This window comes from Eriocheir sinensis, unplaced genomic scaffold, assembly GCF_024679095.1.
Source record: "Eriocheir sinensis breed Jianghai 21 unplaced genomic scaffold, ASM2467909v1 Scaffold834, whole genome shotgun sequence".
Lineage (NCBI taxonomy): Eukaryota > Metazoa > Arthropoda > Malacostraca > Decapoda > Varunidae > Eriocheir > Eriocheir sinensis.
The window spans coordinates 162409-177233 of record NW_026112202.1 but is presented as its reverse complement, the minus strand read 5'-3'; the positions used below and the strand labels follow the sequence as shown (position 1 = coordinate 177233).

The 14825-nt window shown below is 47.1% G+C and overlaps 1 protein-coding gene and 1 long non-coding RNA gene across 7 annotated transcripts in view; one reads left to right on the top strand and one right to left on the bottom strand.

Annotated features, from left to right (window-relative positions):
- The first annotated feature begins 242 nt into the window (after positions 1 to 242).
- The window catches only part of LOC126994621 (neogenin-like), a 17391-nt gene continuing 2808 nt past the window's right edge, over positions 243 to 14825 (top strand). Inside the window, exons 1-7 of one of the 5 annotated variants that reach the window (XM_050853926.1) lie at positions 243 to 413; positions 3968 to 4132; positions 12344 to 12496; positions 12723 to 12977; positions 13131 to 13169; positions 13319 to 13563; positions 14252 to 14424. In XM_050853926.1, the coding sequence (XP_050709883.1) occupies positions 12973 to 12977; positions 13131 to 13169; positions 13319 to 13563; positions 14252 to 14424 (462 nt within the window). In that variant the 5' untranslated portion in view covers positions 243 to 413; positions 3968 to 4132; positions 12344 to 12496; positions 12723 to 12972. Of the gene's footprint in view, positions 414 to 2356; positions 2737 to 3967; positions 4133 to 12265; positions 12497 to 12722; positions 12978 to 13130; positions 13170 to 13318; positions 13564 to 14251; positions 14425 to 14825 lie in introns of those variants that run through there. The other 4 variants (XM_050853927.1, XM_050853929.1, XM_050853925.1 and 1 more) reach the window with 4 other exon arrangements.
- LOC126994624 (uncharacterized) overlaps positions 13348 to 14825 on the bottom strand; it is a 15717-nt gene continuing 14239 nt past the window's right edge. For both annotated transcript variants that reach the window (XR_007749353.1, XR_007749354.1), the window contains exon 3: positions 13348 to 13475. This is a non-coding gene — a long non-coding RNA (uncharacterized LOC126994624). The remainder of the gene's footprint in view (positions 13476 to 14825) is intronic.

Below are 14825 nucleotides of genomic sequence, written 5' to 3'. Positions count from 1 at the left end.
CAGTCATCCTGTCTATCACCACCTCACCTCCATTCTTATACAATTCATACGGGATCTCATCCAGCCCTGCACGAAATAATATTGTATAATCACACTCTGTCCTGCCTGGGGGTTGGGATGGCATGTTCCTCCCTTCTCCCTTGTTGTTTACCTGCAACAATAAACTATCAATCAATCAAGATCAGGGCGGCCGTTGCAAAGGCTGACCCCAAGAACATCAACACAACAACAGAACATGTGTGTGTGTGTGTGTGTGTGTGTCCCCGGCGGGGACTCCCCGCCCCTGTAAAGCCTCTTCCCTCGACCTTCTCCTGCCCTCCTGACCCTCACATCCTCCTCAGTGCCGATGATGACCTGCTGCTGACGACCTGCCAACACGGGGCTGTGCAGGAAGGAAGGAGTAATGGCCTGGGGTGTGTGTGTGTGTCTGGCCGTCAGGGTGAAGGAAGGAGTAATGGCCTGGGGTGTGTGTGTGTGTCTGGCCGTCAGGGTGAAGGAAGGAGTAATGGCCTGGGGTGTGTGTGTGTGTCTGGCCGTCAGGGTGAAGGAAGGAGTAATGGCCTGGGGTGTGTGAGTGTAGTGTGTCTGGCCGTCAGGGTGAAGGAAGGAGTAATGGCCTGGGGTGTGTGAGTGTCTGGCCGTCAGGGTGAAGGAAGGAGTAATGGCCTGGGGTGTGTGAGTGTGTCTGGCCGTCAGGGTGGAGGAAGGAGTAATGGCCTGGGGTGTGTGTGTGTGTCTGGCCGTCAGGGTGAAGGAAGGAGTAATGGCCTGGGGTGTGTGTGTGTGTCTGGCCGTCAGGGTGAAGGAAGGAGTAATGGCCTGGGGTGTGTGTGTGTGTCTGGCCGTCAGGGTGAAGGAAGGAGTAATGGCCTGGGGTGTGTGAGTGTGTCTGGCCGTCAGGGTGAAGGAAGGAGTAATGGCCTGGGGTGTGTGTGTGTCTGGCCGTCAGGGTGAAGGAAGGAGTAATGGCCTGGGGTGTGTGAGTGTAGTGTGTCTGGCCGTCAGGGTGAAGGAAGGAGTAATGGCCTGGGGTGTGTGAGTGTAGTGTGTCTGGCCGTCAGGGTGAAGGAAGGAGTAATGGCCTGGGGTGTGTGAGTGTGTCTGGCCGTCAGGGTGAAGGAAGGAGTAATGGCCTGGGGTGTGTGAGTGTGTCTGGCCGTCAGGGTGAAGGAAGGAGTAATGGCCTGGGGTGTGTGAGTGTGTCTGGCCGTCAGGGTGAAGGAAGGAGTAATGGCCTGGGGTGTGTGTGTGTGTCTGGCCGTCAGGGTGAAGGAAGGAGTAATGGCCTGGGGTGTGTGTGTGTCTGGCCGTCAGGGTGAAGGAAGGAGTAATGGCCTGGGGTGTGTGAGTGTGTCTGGCCGTCAGGGTGAAGGAAGGAGTAATGGCCTGGGGTGTGTGAGTGTAGTGTGTCTGGCCGTCAGGGTGAAGGAAGGAGTAATGGCCTGGGTGTGGTGTTTGTGTCGGGCCGTCAGGGTGAAGGAAGGAGTAATGGCCTGGGGTGTGTGTGTGTGTCTGGCCGTCAGGGTGAAGGAAGGAGTAATGGCCTGGGGTGTGTGAGTGTGTCTGGCCGTCAGGGTGAAGGAAGGAGTAATGGCCTGGGGTGTGTGTGTGTAGTGTGTCTGGCCGTCAGGGTGAAGGAAGGAGTAATGGCCTGGGGTGTGTGAGTGTAGTGTGTCTGGCCGTCAGGGTGAAGGAAGGAGTAATGGCCTGGGGTGTGTGTGTGTCTGGCCGTCAGGGTGAAGGAAGGAGTAATGGCCTGGGGTGTGTGTGTGTGTCTGGCCGTCAGGGTGAAGGAAGGAGTAATGGCCTGGGGTGTGTGAGTGTGTCTGGCCGTCAGGGTGAAGGAAGGAGTGGCCTGGGGTGTGTGAGTGTGTGTCTGGCCGTCAGGGTGAAGGAAGGAGTAATGGCCTGGGGTGTGTGAGTGTAGTGTGTCTGGCTGTCAGGGTGAAGGAAGGAGTAATGGCCTGGGGTGTGTGAGTGTGTCTGGCCGTCAGGGTGAAGGAAGGAGTAATGGCCTGGGCTGTGTGGGGGTTGTGTGTCTGGCCGTCAGGGTGAAGGAAGGAGTAATGGCCTGGGGTGTGTGAGTGTGTCTGGCCGTCAGGGTGAAGGAAGGAGTAATGGCCTGGGGTGTGTGTGTGTGTCTGGCCGTCAGGGTGAAGGAAGGAGTAATGGCCTGGGGTGTGTGAGTGTAGTGTGTCTGGCCGTCAGGGTGAAGGAAGGAGTAATGGCCTGGGGTGTGTGTGTGTCTGGCCGTCAGGGTGGAGGAAGGAGTAATGGCCTGGGGGGTGTGTGTAGTGTGTCTGGCCGTCAGGTTGAAGGAAGGAGTAATGGCCTGGGGTGTGTGAGTGTAGTGTGTCTGGCCGTCAGGGTGAAGGGAGGAGTAATGGCCTGGGGTGTGTGAGTGTAGTGTGTCTGGCCGTCAGGGTGAAGGGAGGAGTAATGGCCTGGGGTGGGTGTGTGTGTCTGGCCGTCAGGGTGAAGGAAGGAGTAATGGCCTGGGGTGGGTGTGTGTGTCTGGCCGTCAGGGTGGAGGAAGGAGTAATGGCCTGTGGGGATAAGGCTGGCAGCGGTGAGGTGACGGCGGCGTGGCATGAACCAGCTGGCACCTGTGATGACCTTAAGGCCCTGGAGGAGTGCCAGGCCAGGGTAGAGTCCCTTGATAGAGAGAGAACCAACATTGGCGGCCCTGTGTATGAAGCTGCTGGGCGCTTTTAGTGGCCCATCGAACACTGCGAGGTATTAAAAACATAATTTTACCTATTTTGGAAGCGGATTTGGCTGCTTTTTAATGTGGCAACTCCTTGCAGCCTTGCCTTTGGCTGTAGCAACAGGCCACAGAGGGGATACAAAATTTATGAATTTCCTGCAAGCCCGCTGAGAAGATAGAGTTGTGCTGACTTTTTTTTTTCGTCTTGGGAGGAAACCCTCTCGTTGGTCAGGTTTGTGCCAGACATGCAGTGTGTGTGTCTTGCTGTCATAACTGCCCTCCTGTTGTCCTGATATGGAAATCGTTGTGAGAGAGACACAGCTACAAGGCCTGGAGCAACCCTTCGCCTCAGGCCCAGACATCCAAGCTGATGAGGGGAGCTGTACGTCGCCCTTATGACCAAAATTATTGGATTTGATCTCCCCCTCAGGGCTCTAGCTGTTATAACAGACTCACAATGGATACTTCAGTCTCATTGGCTGGATGTGTTACAAAATTTTAGATGAACAGAAGGTAGCTTTTGGGTGTGCCTTACCTGCATTGGTAAAACTCTAGAATCACACCCAACCCACTCTAATGACTAACACTATTTTTTTTAATTGTATTTGCTAAGCATCACTCTGATAACTCTTCATTATTATTACTCATTTCTGAAATTTTAAAATGCTGGGAAATATTACTATTTCAGCGGTGATAGGTTACTATTTGGTCATGTGATAGTCTTCACATGTCCTCTAGGCTGGGCTATAAATCTATCTTTATTTAATATCCTAATGTATAAGGTTGCACAGCCTTCATTTCTATGGGTACCAATGTCACTATAATGTACTGAAGACATTTTCCTATAATATTTTCTAAACCTATTTTGATCCTCAAGCAAAATGAAACATGTTTATATGTCCTTAGAATTTTACTGTATTATCTTTTAATCAACAATGAGTATTTCAATTGAATTAAATTCAATGTTATTGTGTTGGAAGTGGCCTCAAGTACACACAGAGGACGTGTGGTCGCCCATCTTGTCCACCTTCATGCAGCTCAGCCACCTTGTCTTAGTGTGTTGGCCAAGAATATCAAAGAATGAACCCAGAGCCTCCTCCTCTCCTGCCTCCCTCACTCTCTTGCCTTGTGTTTTATTATTATTCTGTCTTGTCATTCTCTCTTTGGTTTCTTTCTTGCCTATTTATTTTTGCATCCTTCCTCTGTTCCTTTTATTATTACCACAGAACCTCCACAGCTCACCTCTCCCTGCACTTACAGCACACCTTGGCCTGCACCTCGTCCCTCCCTGCAGGTACATGGTGCCCAACGGGACGCTGCACCTCACCTGGGTCAACGCCCGGAGCAGACTGACGAGGGCATCCACCAGTGCCTCCCTGGGTGTGGGCACCTTCATCTCCACCCGCGCCAGGCTCAGCATTGTTGGTGAGTGCCACGGCTGTCATCCCTCGCAGTGCCTCTTGACGGGCAGTAGTCAGGCAGTCTTGTGTAGGATTTGGTAAGACTGTCTTTGGCTCAGTGACTGTTTCTGAGGATGCACATGTTGGTTCATACTCTGTAGAGCAAGGAGAGAAAACCACCTCCTTCCACCTTGTCCTGATTCCTGGGAAGGTCTGCAGCTGTGACATGAACACACTAACAAAATATTACCTACCTACTGGGGTGATTTGGTGTGTGTGTGTGTGTGTGTGTGTGTGTGTAATTCACCTCTTGGTCTGCTGCGCGTTTCTCTCGAGACAGCCAGCCGTTCCCCTGCGGAAGAGCACAGAGCTCGTAATACTGATCTTTGGGCAGGACTGAGACAACTCACACACAACACACCGCCACAGCGAGGTCACAACTCCTTGCCTGATGTCGCGTACCTACTCACTGCTAGGTGAACAGGGGCTACACGTGAAAGAAGATAAACCCAACTTATCTTCACCCGGCCAGGGAATCAAGCCCCGGTCCTTCTGGTTGTGAGCCAGACGCTCTATCCACTGAGCTACCGGGCCGTGTGTGTATGTGTGTGTGTGTGTGTGTGTGTGTGTGTGTGTGTGTGTGTGTGTAATTCACCATGGTCTCATCACACAATTGACTCAAGATTGTCCGTCACTACCTTCCCCGAGAGGGCATGAAGCTCATGAGTGACGGATCTCCGCATACAGTATAGACCCCCCCCCCCCTGGGGAGGAAGGGCATAGCCCCTGTTAAAACCTGATACCCATTCAGTGGTGGGTGTAGAGGTGACTCAGGTTAGAGGTGGCTGCCCACGGTCCCCACTCTGGCCAGGACTTGGCCCTGGAGAGAGCCCTGGAGCTGGTCAGCCAGTCTGTGGGCAGTACTGAGCCTTACTCCCCCAGCCTCGTGGCTCAAGAGGCAGGAAATGGAGAATTCTGGACTAGTTTCATATACATTAAAAAGTGGTTATGCTTCTAAGTATCCCTGTAGTATCTTGTACAGGGAAGGTGGCCTTAGTTTTCAAGGCATTACAATAAAACAAAACCTCAGCTGTTTGCCTTGCAAGGAAGAATGGTTTTGCTGCATGTGATTGTAACGGTCCGAATGTGAGTGAATGAGAATGTGAGTAAGTCCGTAACAGTGAGTAAGTGTGAGTGCATGAATGAACGAGAGAATGTGAGTAAGTCGGTGAGTGACAGAGTGAGTAAGTGTGAGCGAGTGGGAGCGTGAGTGAGTGAATGAGTGAAAGAGTGAATGGGTAGCTGAGGAATGTGTGTGCGTAAAAGGTTATGAGAAGATAACACGGCGAGCGAATGAGCGAATATATGAACGAGTTACTGAAATCCCTCATCTCAAAGCCTCGAACCCCTCTAAGAAACCAATAACTAGTTAGTTAGGTAGGGTTTGATTGTAATGCCGAGAGGGAGTCAGGTGAAGAAGGGGGAGGAGCTTAGCGAGGAGCAGAGGCGAGAAGGCGAGGGCAAGGAGACCCACGAGTCAGTGAGGAGGAAGGCAGCAGAAGCGGGAGAGAGGTGGGAAGACAAGCACCACTGCAGAAAGCCAGAAGCTTGGAGGACGCACACACCGCCCACGGCCTGCTGTGTGAGGCGGGCTAGCAGGAGACGAGCAGCAGCCCCCCCCCGAAAAACCACCCACGGCCTGCGGGGTGAGACGGACTACAGGATGGGAACTTGTATGGCGGGGTAACCTGCCCCTCGACTGTCCTGGGGGCCGAAATACCACTGCCCCAAGCTGCTCCCTACATCAAAGGGCGCCCGCCTCTTCATACCACCCGAGCTGCTCCATCTCTACATCAAGCGGCGCCCGTCTGTCCAGCACCAGGACCGCCCATTCCCATCGTGGACGTCCTCTGCCGAGCCCGACACTCACGCCAGCTCCTCCTCCTCCGCATCCAGCAACTAGAGCTAAGCATTCTGTGTATTCCCCAAATCTCCCTTGTGCCGGTAGCTAGCTAGCTTAGAGGCCTACAGCCTGTCGGTCATTCATTTTTTTTCATATTTTTATTAGCACTCCGCTAACCTTTACAAATAAACCAAATACATATTTATATATAACCTTACTGAGTGTTATCATTTGGAGCCTGTTTTGCTGCTCATTGGAAATTACTGAACCATACACACATCCCCTCCATAGTACATTATCACCATCCAGTTTCTTAATGCTGTCTCAAAAGTGGTTCCCACGGAAATCCTCCCACCCTCCATAATTAACCACACAAGTAACGCCCTTCTGGTCACAAACTTCGGAACGAGTGTTCACTTGTCCTGAGGCCTTAACATCCGGGACCAGCGCTCGACAACTACCACGCTACCACATACCATTCACTACCCTAGTGGTTGTCATAATCAAGGGATGTAGCTTTATTCATTTATTTATTTAATTTAATAGTTTAATATTATCTCTAATTTTCAACGCTACATGATGAACTTGTAAATATTCCCATGAGGAATGTATGGCATGACAAATAGCATTGAATAATTCCCTGCCAAGACTCATGCTTGGTTTCTCTCCTGACAGGAAGAGGATGGTAGAGACACCTTGTGCATGTTAATACTCTCTCATACTTGTGCCAAGGCCTAACACTGTGTGGCCAACACTCTCAGCAGGGGCTTTGTCTCGTGATGTATGTTGTTCATTTTGTATCTTGTTCTTTGTAGCTGTGTGAACTGCCTTAAAGTGAGTATTTATGCTCATTTTCATGACAAGAAAGTGTTTGTTATGTTGCTGGCTGCCACAGGCTCTATACAATCATGAGATGTTCATCATTCCACAGGAATATTTTATTGGCTTTACATTTTTTACATTATAGTTTGCTGGAATGTTCTCTTCCCTGCCTGGTGCTCAGCCTTCATCATTTCACAGGCTGACTGATTGAGGGAAGTAAGTGGGTATTGAATTCAATACTGTTTGCTGATGACACAGTGCTTATTGCAGAAAATGAAAGTGACCCACAAAATTTGGTCAGTGTTTTTGATAATGTCTGTAACAGGAGAAAGCTGAAAGTAAATGTCAACAAAAGTAAAGTGATGGTTTGTGAGAAGTGAGGCTGTAGATTTTGTATGTCCATATAGAGTGGGAATTGAATGTTTTATTTATTTATTTATTTATTTTTTACAACAAAGGAAACAGCTCAAGGGCACAAAAAAAGGAAACAATAATAAAAAAAAGCCCGCTCCTCGCTGCTCCTAAAAAAAGAATCAAAAGAGGTGGCCGAAAGAGAGGTCAATTTCAGGAGGAGAGGAGTCCTGATACCCTTCTCTTGAAAGAGTTCAACTCGTAGGCAGGAGGAAATACAGATGAAGGAAGATTGTTCCAGAGTTTACCAGCGTGAGGGATGAAAGAGTGAAGATGCTGGTTAACTCTTGCATAAGGGGTTTGGACAGTATAAGGATGAGCATGAGTAGAAAGTCGTGTGCAGCGGGGCCGTGGGAGGGGGGGAGGCATGCAGTTAGCAAGTTCAGAAGAGCAGTCAGCGTGAAAATATCGATAGAAGATAGAAAGAGAGGCAACATCGCGACGGAATTTAACCCGTGGGCTTCGGCTATGGGAAAGCCGAGAAGTGGCTGAGAAACGGCACCATTACACTGCATTTTGAGACTAAGAAAAGAGCATGGAACGTATATCAGAGTACTCCTCTCATAACCATGAAGCCGTTAAAAATATTTATTTATACTCAAACTCCATTCTTTTTGGGTGGTGTTTGTTACAAAATAAACAGTCTCGTGACACATGGCATCTAGCCGAGAGTCGCTTGTTGTCTACTTTAGATAATTTGACAAGTGATTACTCTATGGATAGCTAATTCAGTCTGCCATGACATTACAGCACCACCTATGACAAATAAGCCCACCTCAAGATCACTCACCCACCACAATGACCCAGGGCATGCATGGTGGGCTGCTCTATGCCGCCACCGCCTACAATTAGCTCGAATTAGGTGTTTTGAGCCGAGCCCCATACGGGGTCCACCATTTCAGCGGACCGACTCGCAAGAGCCCAAAAATGGGTCCACCGACGCTGCTGGGTTAAGAGGTAGAAGACTATCAGTAGGAGGAGGATAGCTGATGAGACGAAGAGCCTTAGACTCCACTCTGTCCAGAAGAGCTGTGTGAGTGGAGCCCTCCCACACATGAGATGCATACTCCATACGAGGGCGGACAAGGCCCCTGTATATGGATAGCAACTGCGCAGGGGAGAAGAACTGGCAGAGACGATACAGAACGCCCAACCTCGAGGAAGCTGATTTAGCGAGAGAGATGTGAAGTTTCCAGTTGAGATTTTGAGTTAAGGATAGACCGAGGATGTTTGGTGTTGAAGACGGTGACAGCTGAGTGTTGTCGAGGGATAGGGGATAGGTGTTTGGAAGATTGTGTCGAGTTGATAGGTGGAGAAATTGAGTTTTTGAGGCATTGACGGACACAAGGTTCCTTCTGCCTCAATCGGAAATGATAGCAAGGTCTGAGGTTAATTATTCTGCAGCCTCCAGTCTGGAGTCGTGTACTTCCTGTTGAGCGGGTCTTCTATTGAAAGAAGTTGAATAAAGCAGAGTGGAGTCGTCAGCGTATGAGTGGACAGGACAGTTTGTTATGGAAAGAAGATCATTGATGAACAACAGGAAGAGAGTGGGTGATAGGACAGAGCCCTGTGGAACGCCACTGTTGATAGGTTTAGGGGAAGAGCAGTGACCGTCTACCACCGCAGAGATAGAACGGCCGGAAAGGAAACTGGAGATAAAGGAACAGAGAGAGGGATAGAATCCGAAAGAGGGCAGTTTAGAAAGCAAATACTGGTGCCAGACTCTATCGAAGGCTTTCAATATGTCAAGCGCAACAGAGAAAGTTTCACCGAAATGGCTAAGAGAGGATGACCAAGAGTCAGTTAAGAGAGCAAGAAGATCGCCAGTAGAACGCCCCTTGCGGAATCCATACTGGCGATCAGATAGAAGGTTAGAAGTGGAAAGGTGCTTTTGAATCTTCCGGTTAAGGATTGATTCAAAAGCTTTAGATAGACATGAAAGTAAAGCTATTGGGCGGTAGTTTGAGGGATTGGAGCGGTCACCCTTCTTAGGCACAAGCTGTACAAAGGCATACTTCCAGCAGGAAGGAAAGGTAGATGTTGAGAGGCAGAGACGAAAGAGTTTGACCAGGCAGGGTGTCAGCATGGAAGCACAGTTTTTAAGGACAATAGGAGGCACTCCATCAGGTCCATAAGCCTTATGAGAGTTGAAGCCAGAGAGGGCATAGAAAACATCACTTGGAAGAATCTTAATAATAGGCATAAAGGAGTCAGAGGGGGGATGAGTAGGAGAAACATGCCTAGAATCATCCAGGGTGGAGTTCTTACAGAAAGTTTGAGCAAAGATGTGAAGAAAAAAAATGCAAAATAATTTTGAATGGTGAAGAAATGGAGGAAGTCAATGAGTTTAAGTACCTTGGATCAGTTGTGTGTAAGCATGGAGGGAGAGATAAGAGAAAGAGCATTGCAAGGAAGAAGGGTGGTAGGGTCTTTGGGACAAATCATGAATGGTAGAAGTGTGAGCATGGAGGTAAAGAGGGATTTGAGAAATACAATAATAGTACCAACCCTTACATATGAAACGTGGGTCTGGAATGAAAGTCTAGAGTGCAGGCAGTGGAAATGAGTTATCTGAGGAGTGCTTGTGGTGTGAGTAGAATGGATGGAATGAGTAATGAAAGTGTGTTTTGGAATGTGTCACAGGGGTGAAGGGAAGAAGTGTGGAGTGGTGGAAGAAGTGAAGCGACAGACCTTAAAGTGGTTTTGCCACATGGAGCGAATGGAGGAGAGTAAGATGACCAGAAGGGTGTATGTGAGTGAGGTAGAGGGAGGGAATGCTAGAGGACGACCTCCAGTGAAATGGAGGGATAGGGTGCTAGAGTACATTAGGGAGAGGGGGGAAAAATCTTTGAGAAACTTTGAGCAGGCAAGGAGGGAGTGTCTGGATAGAGAAAGCTGGAAGCTCTTCTGCCGTGGCCATCCCCTGGTGGGAGCTCCTAGGAGCAGGTGTCCATGAAATGATGATGATGATGATGATGATGATGATGATGACTGATCTTCCTGTTATTTATGTCATGTAAATTGTTGTGGTCACCTGGAACATAAAACTGTTGCTGCTCTTCATTATGTAAATGCCTACTAAGGATTTCAGAGGCTGTGCGGCCTCGTTTTTTGGGAATAATATCGTAACGAACAATCGTATCGGTACGAGATTTTGCGACAGTGTATTTCACACACTGCCTTAATTTTGAAGGGTATCGCCAACCGCCACAAGTAGAGAATAAAGGCACTTGTCCCTATACCAAGAGGGTAAAGTCATCAGTGTCAGGCAAAGATACGAACACAACTACCAGAGGCTCCGCCCACCTTGTTCCTCTTCCCTCCATCTCCCGCCTCCTCCCTTCTCCCTCAATCTCTCTCTCTCTCTCTCTCTCTCTCTGGAAGATACATACATACTCGAGAATGATTTTTTTTTTTCAATTAAGGCATGCTTGATGTGATACTGGGACTTTAATTTTGAGCATAGTGATACACATCTGGGCCGTGGACGTAATGACATGTGAGAGTAGGGTGAGGTGGTAAATGATGACTACCATGATTGATGGTAGAACGATTGCTCGCTTGTATTTGTTTCTCTCTCGTTTGTTTTTTGTTGTTATACCTTCGCAATTCTTCCCGTTACCATACTTTCAGCTCTTCCCTGACAATAAAATTAATAGCACCACTATAATTTGGCGATAAGAGCACCATTACTTTTATCAGTAGGTACATGCTATACAATAGCCCTACGAAAACGTACACCATAAACCACCAAACCACTACGCTACCAATAGTTACGGAGGTAATTAGGCTATGTAAGTAACACGTTACCCTACTCTCAACTTTATTTAAAGGATGCCTATCAGTATTAGAAAGAGTATATAACGCCACTACAATTAATGCATGCCTTTCATTCATTATAGTTACGAAGCTACATGAGAGAGAGAGAGAGAGAGATTGAGGGAGAAGGGAGGAGGCGGGAGATGGAGGGAAGAGGAACAAGGTGGGCGGAGCCTCTGGTAGTTGTGTTCGTATCTTTGCCTGACACTGATGACTTTCCCCTCTTGGTATAGGGACAAGTGCCTTTATTCTCTACTTGTGGCGGTTGGCGATACCCTTCAAAATTAAGGCAGTGTGTGAAATACACTGTCGCAAAATCTCGTACCGATACGATTGTTCGTTATGATATTATTCCCAAAAAACGAGGCCGCACAGCCTCTGAAATCCTTAGTAGATAGTCTACAAATGTATACTTTTTGCATTGCATTTCATCATTGTGAGTTATCCGTTTCCCTTCTGAGGCAGTCACCAAAGGCCATACAAACACTGTAATGAAGGTTTGGGCAGAACCATTGGACTGCCCCAGCCTGCCTCCTGTCTTGCAGGAGTTTCATTTGTCTTCATCACTTGTGCCGGGCCACCTACAGCACAGTGGGCTGGGGCAGACAGGTTTTGTTCAGTCCACACCTCAGCAGTAATGTTCTTGTGTGTATATATATATATATATATATATATATATATATATATATATATATATATATATATATATATATATATATATATATATATACATTATATATTGCCTGAAAAGCTTATGCTTATATAAAGGCTGGCCTCTAACAATACATACATCAACATATGTAACTGCACCTAATAGGCTATTAATAAGTGTTTCAAATATATATATATATATATATATATATATATATATATATATATATATATATATATATATATATATATATATATATATATATATATATATATATATATATATATATATATATATATATATATATATATATATATATATATATATATATATATATATATATATATATATATATATATATATATATATATATATACAAAGATCATATGAAGCATGACTAAATGCATCTTTTATGAAATAGCATATACATATTTTTTCTTTTTTTTCATATGAAGTTTCTCTGTTTCGTCTTGGACATTAGAAGTGGCAACAGACAGTATTAAAAAATATTACGTAGTTTTCATATTTCTTTATGAGTGTGAGTTTTTCAGTTTGGTGTCAGTGTTGGGCAATGCTCTCTGTGTGCATCCCCACACACACAGCCCCGCTCTCTCCCCCACCACTGCCAGAGTTTGATGAGCAGCCTCAGGACGTGACGGTCATGGAGGGGGAGGGCACTGGGTTCCCGTGTGCCCTGGACACCATGCCGGCGCCCTCCATCAAGGGGTTCAGGAACAGTCACCCGCTGGAGCCAGACTCACGAATGACACGCCTTCCATCTGGTGGGTGTCTTCAGGGAGAGGGAAGGGCTGAGAGGAAAGGTTCAGGCAGACTGTTCTGCCCTGACCCATGGAAAATAGCTTTAAGGAAGAAATTGACGATTAACTTAGGGCATTTTCAATCATTCATTAGTGTTCATCATAGTATGAGTCATGCTGTGTGACCTGAGCTTAAATCATATACTTAAGATACTTGTAGCTCCAGCATTGAAGTTGCTTGCCTCTCCAGGTGCCTTAGAAATAGAGAATGTAGCCATGCCGGGGAGTACTGCTGCCAAGCCAACAAGAGCAAGGTGTCCCAGCAAGCCACACTCACAGTCAAGGAAGCCTACGCCCTGCGGGACCCCCAGCGGCCCGTGCTCACTGCTCAGCCAAAGTCCACGATAGGCAAGGTGAGGGACAAGATCACCGTGGACTGTGCGGCCAATGGCTACCCGGAGCCAGCCGTGGTGTGGCTCAGGGACAGCGCCACCATCTACATGGCGTAAGGACCTGCAAAGCGTTCCGTTGATGATGAAAGGGAATTTGGGAGATGACTGAGAGGGCCATTTTGATGTGTCTTGAGAGCTTGGATAACAGTGACTGAGGGAGAGGTTTCAGAATCAAATAAATATATACCCATTCCTTTTATTTTTAGTTTGTGTGTGTGTGTGTTGCAGTTATTGCTGTATATGAGGTAAGTGTTGCAGCAGGCTTATTGTAATGGACTGCTTTTGTTGGTATTTTTTTTCCCTTGAGCTGCTTCCTCTACTGTGAAAAAAAAGTGACAAACAGCAATTAGATACAAAACTCACTTGCTTACCGTACCTTTCTGTCTTTCCTCAGGGACCTGGACACACTGTTCTGTGGCACCACCACCAGCAGCCTGCACATCCATGGCCTGCAGGAGGAGGACGAGGGGACGTACAGGTGCCGGGCGGAGAACAGGGACCTGGACACACTGTTCTGCGGCACCACCAGCAGCAGCCTGCACATCCATGGCCTGCAGGAGGAGGACGAGGGGACGTACATGTGCCGGGCGGAGAACAGGGAGGATTCGCTCGACGCCGTGGCCCACATACAGGTCCAAAGTGAGACAAAACTATGACATATATATTTTTTTACAGTAATGAAAGAGTTCAAAGGCAAAACAACGAAAACAATAAAGCACTGCTCCTATAAAGAAAAACATGAGAGGTCAATATCAGGTGTAGAGGTCATAGGCAGGAGGAAATACAGACACATGATGGCTGTTCCAGAGTTTACCAGTGAAAGGGATGAAAGAATGAAGATGCTGGTTAACTCTTGTGCTGTGTGTGTATAAAGTTTGGCATGGTAAAAATCTTAGTGTTTGTGAATTATCATATGTTTGTCTCCATTACTAGTATTGAAAATGGTATAAGAAAGACTATTCATATCCTTGTGGTTTGAGTATGTAAAGTTTGGCATTGTGAAAGGTTAGCATTTGTCAGTTATCGTTAAGCTAGGTTAGATGTTTGTCTCAGTACTAAGGTGTTTTCAGTGATATAACAAAGACTGTGCATATTTTTTGTGTGTGATTTGTGTGGATAAATTTTGCCATAGTGAAAAATCTCAAGTGTTTGTCAGTTATCATTAAGTTCCTCTCAGTTACTAGGGTGGTGAAAATGTTGAAAATGGAATAACAAAGAATAGGAATATTTTTGTGGTTTGAGTATAAAGTTTGGCATAGTAAAAATCTTAGCGTTCTTCAGTCATCATGTTTCTCTCAGTTGCTAAAGCTTGAAAATTGTGTGACAGTTGCTCCGAGGTTTCTGAGGCAGCCGGCCAACGCTCTCGCCTATGAGAAGGAGAACGTGGAGCTGGAGTGCAGCGTGTACGGCCAGCCAGAGCCCTCGCTCCACTGGCTCAAGAACGGCGAGCTGCTGGTGGAGACGGACTTTTGTGATGGTGTGGACATTTATCACTTACAGGTTAAAAAGGACAGAGATATGCAGATTCATAAGATTGATAGATTAATGGATACATACATACATACATACATGCATACATACATACATACATACATACATACATAAGGGGAAAGGAATGTAAGGCTCTAAATCAGTGGTTCTTAACCTGGGGGGTGCACCCCTCTAGGGGGGGACACGAGGCCTAGGGGAAAACTAGGAATTTCTCTCATTATATTTGTTATTCTCTTAACAAGAGCGTGGGCTAATATTGAGAAGTTTATGAACAAATGCAGACGTATCGCCATTACTTTAGTTGCCTATAGGCTACTTAGGGCTTGCCATTTTCTTTAACATCTGGGAGGAAATTTTACTGCTAGATGCAAGGGGGCGTGGAGGGAAGGACCACTTCCTGGAGGGGGCGG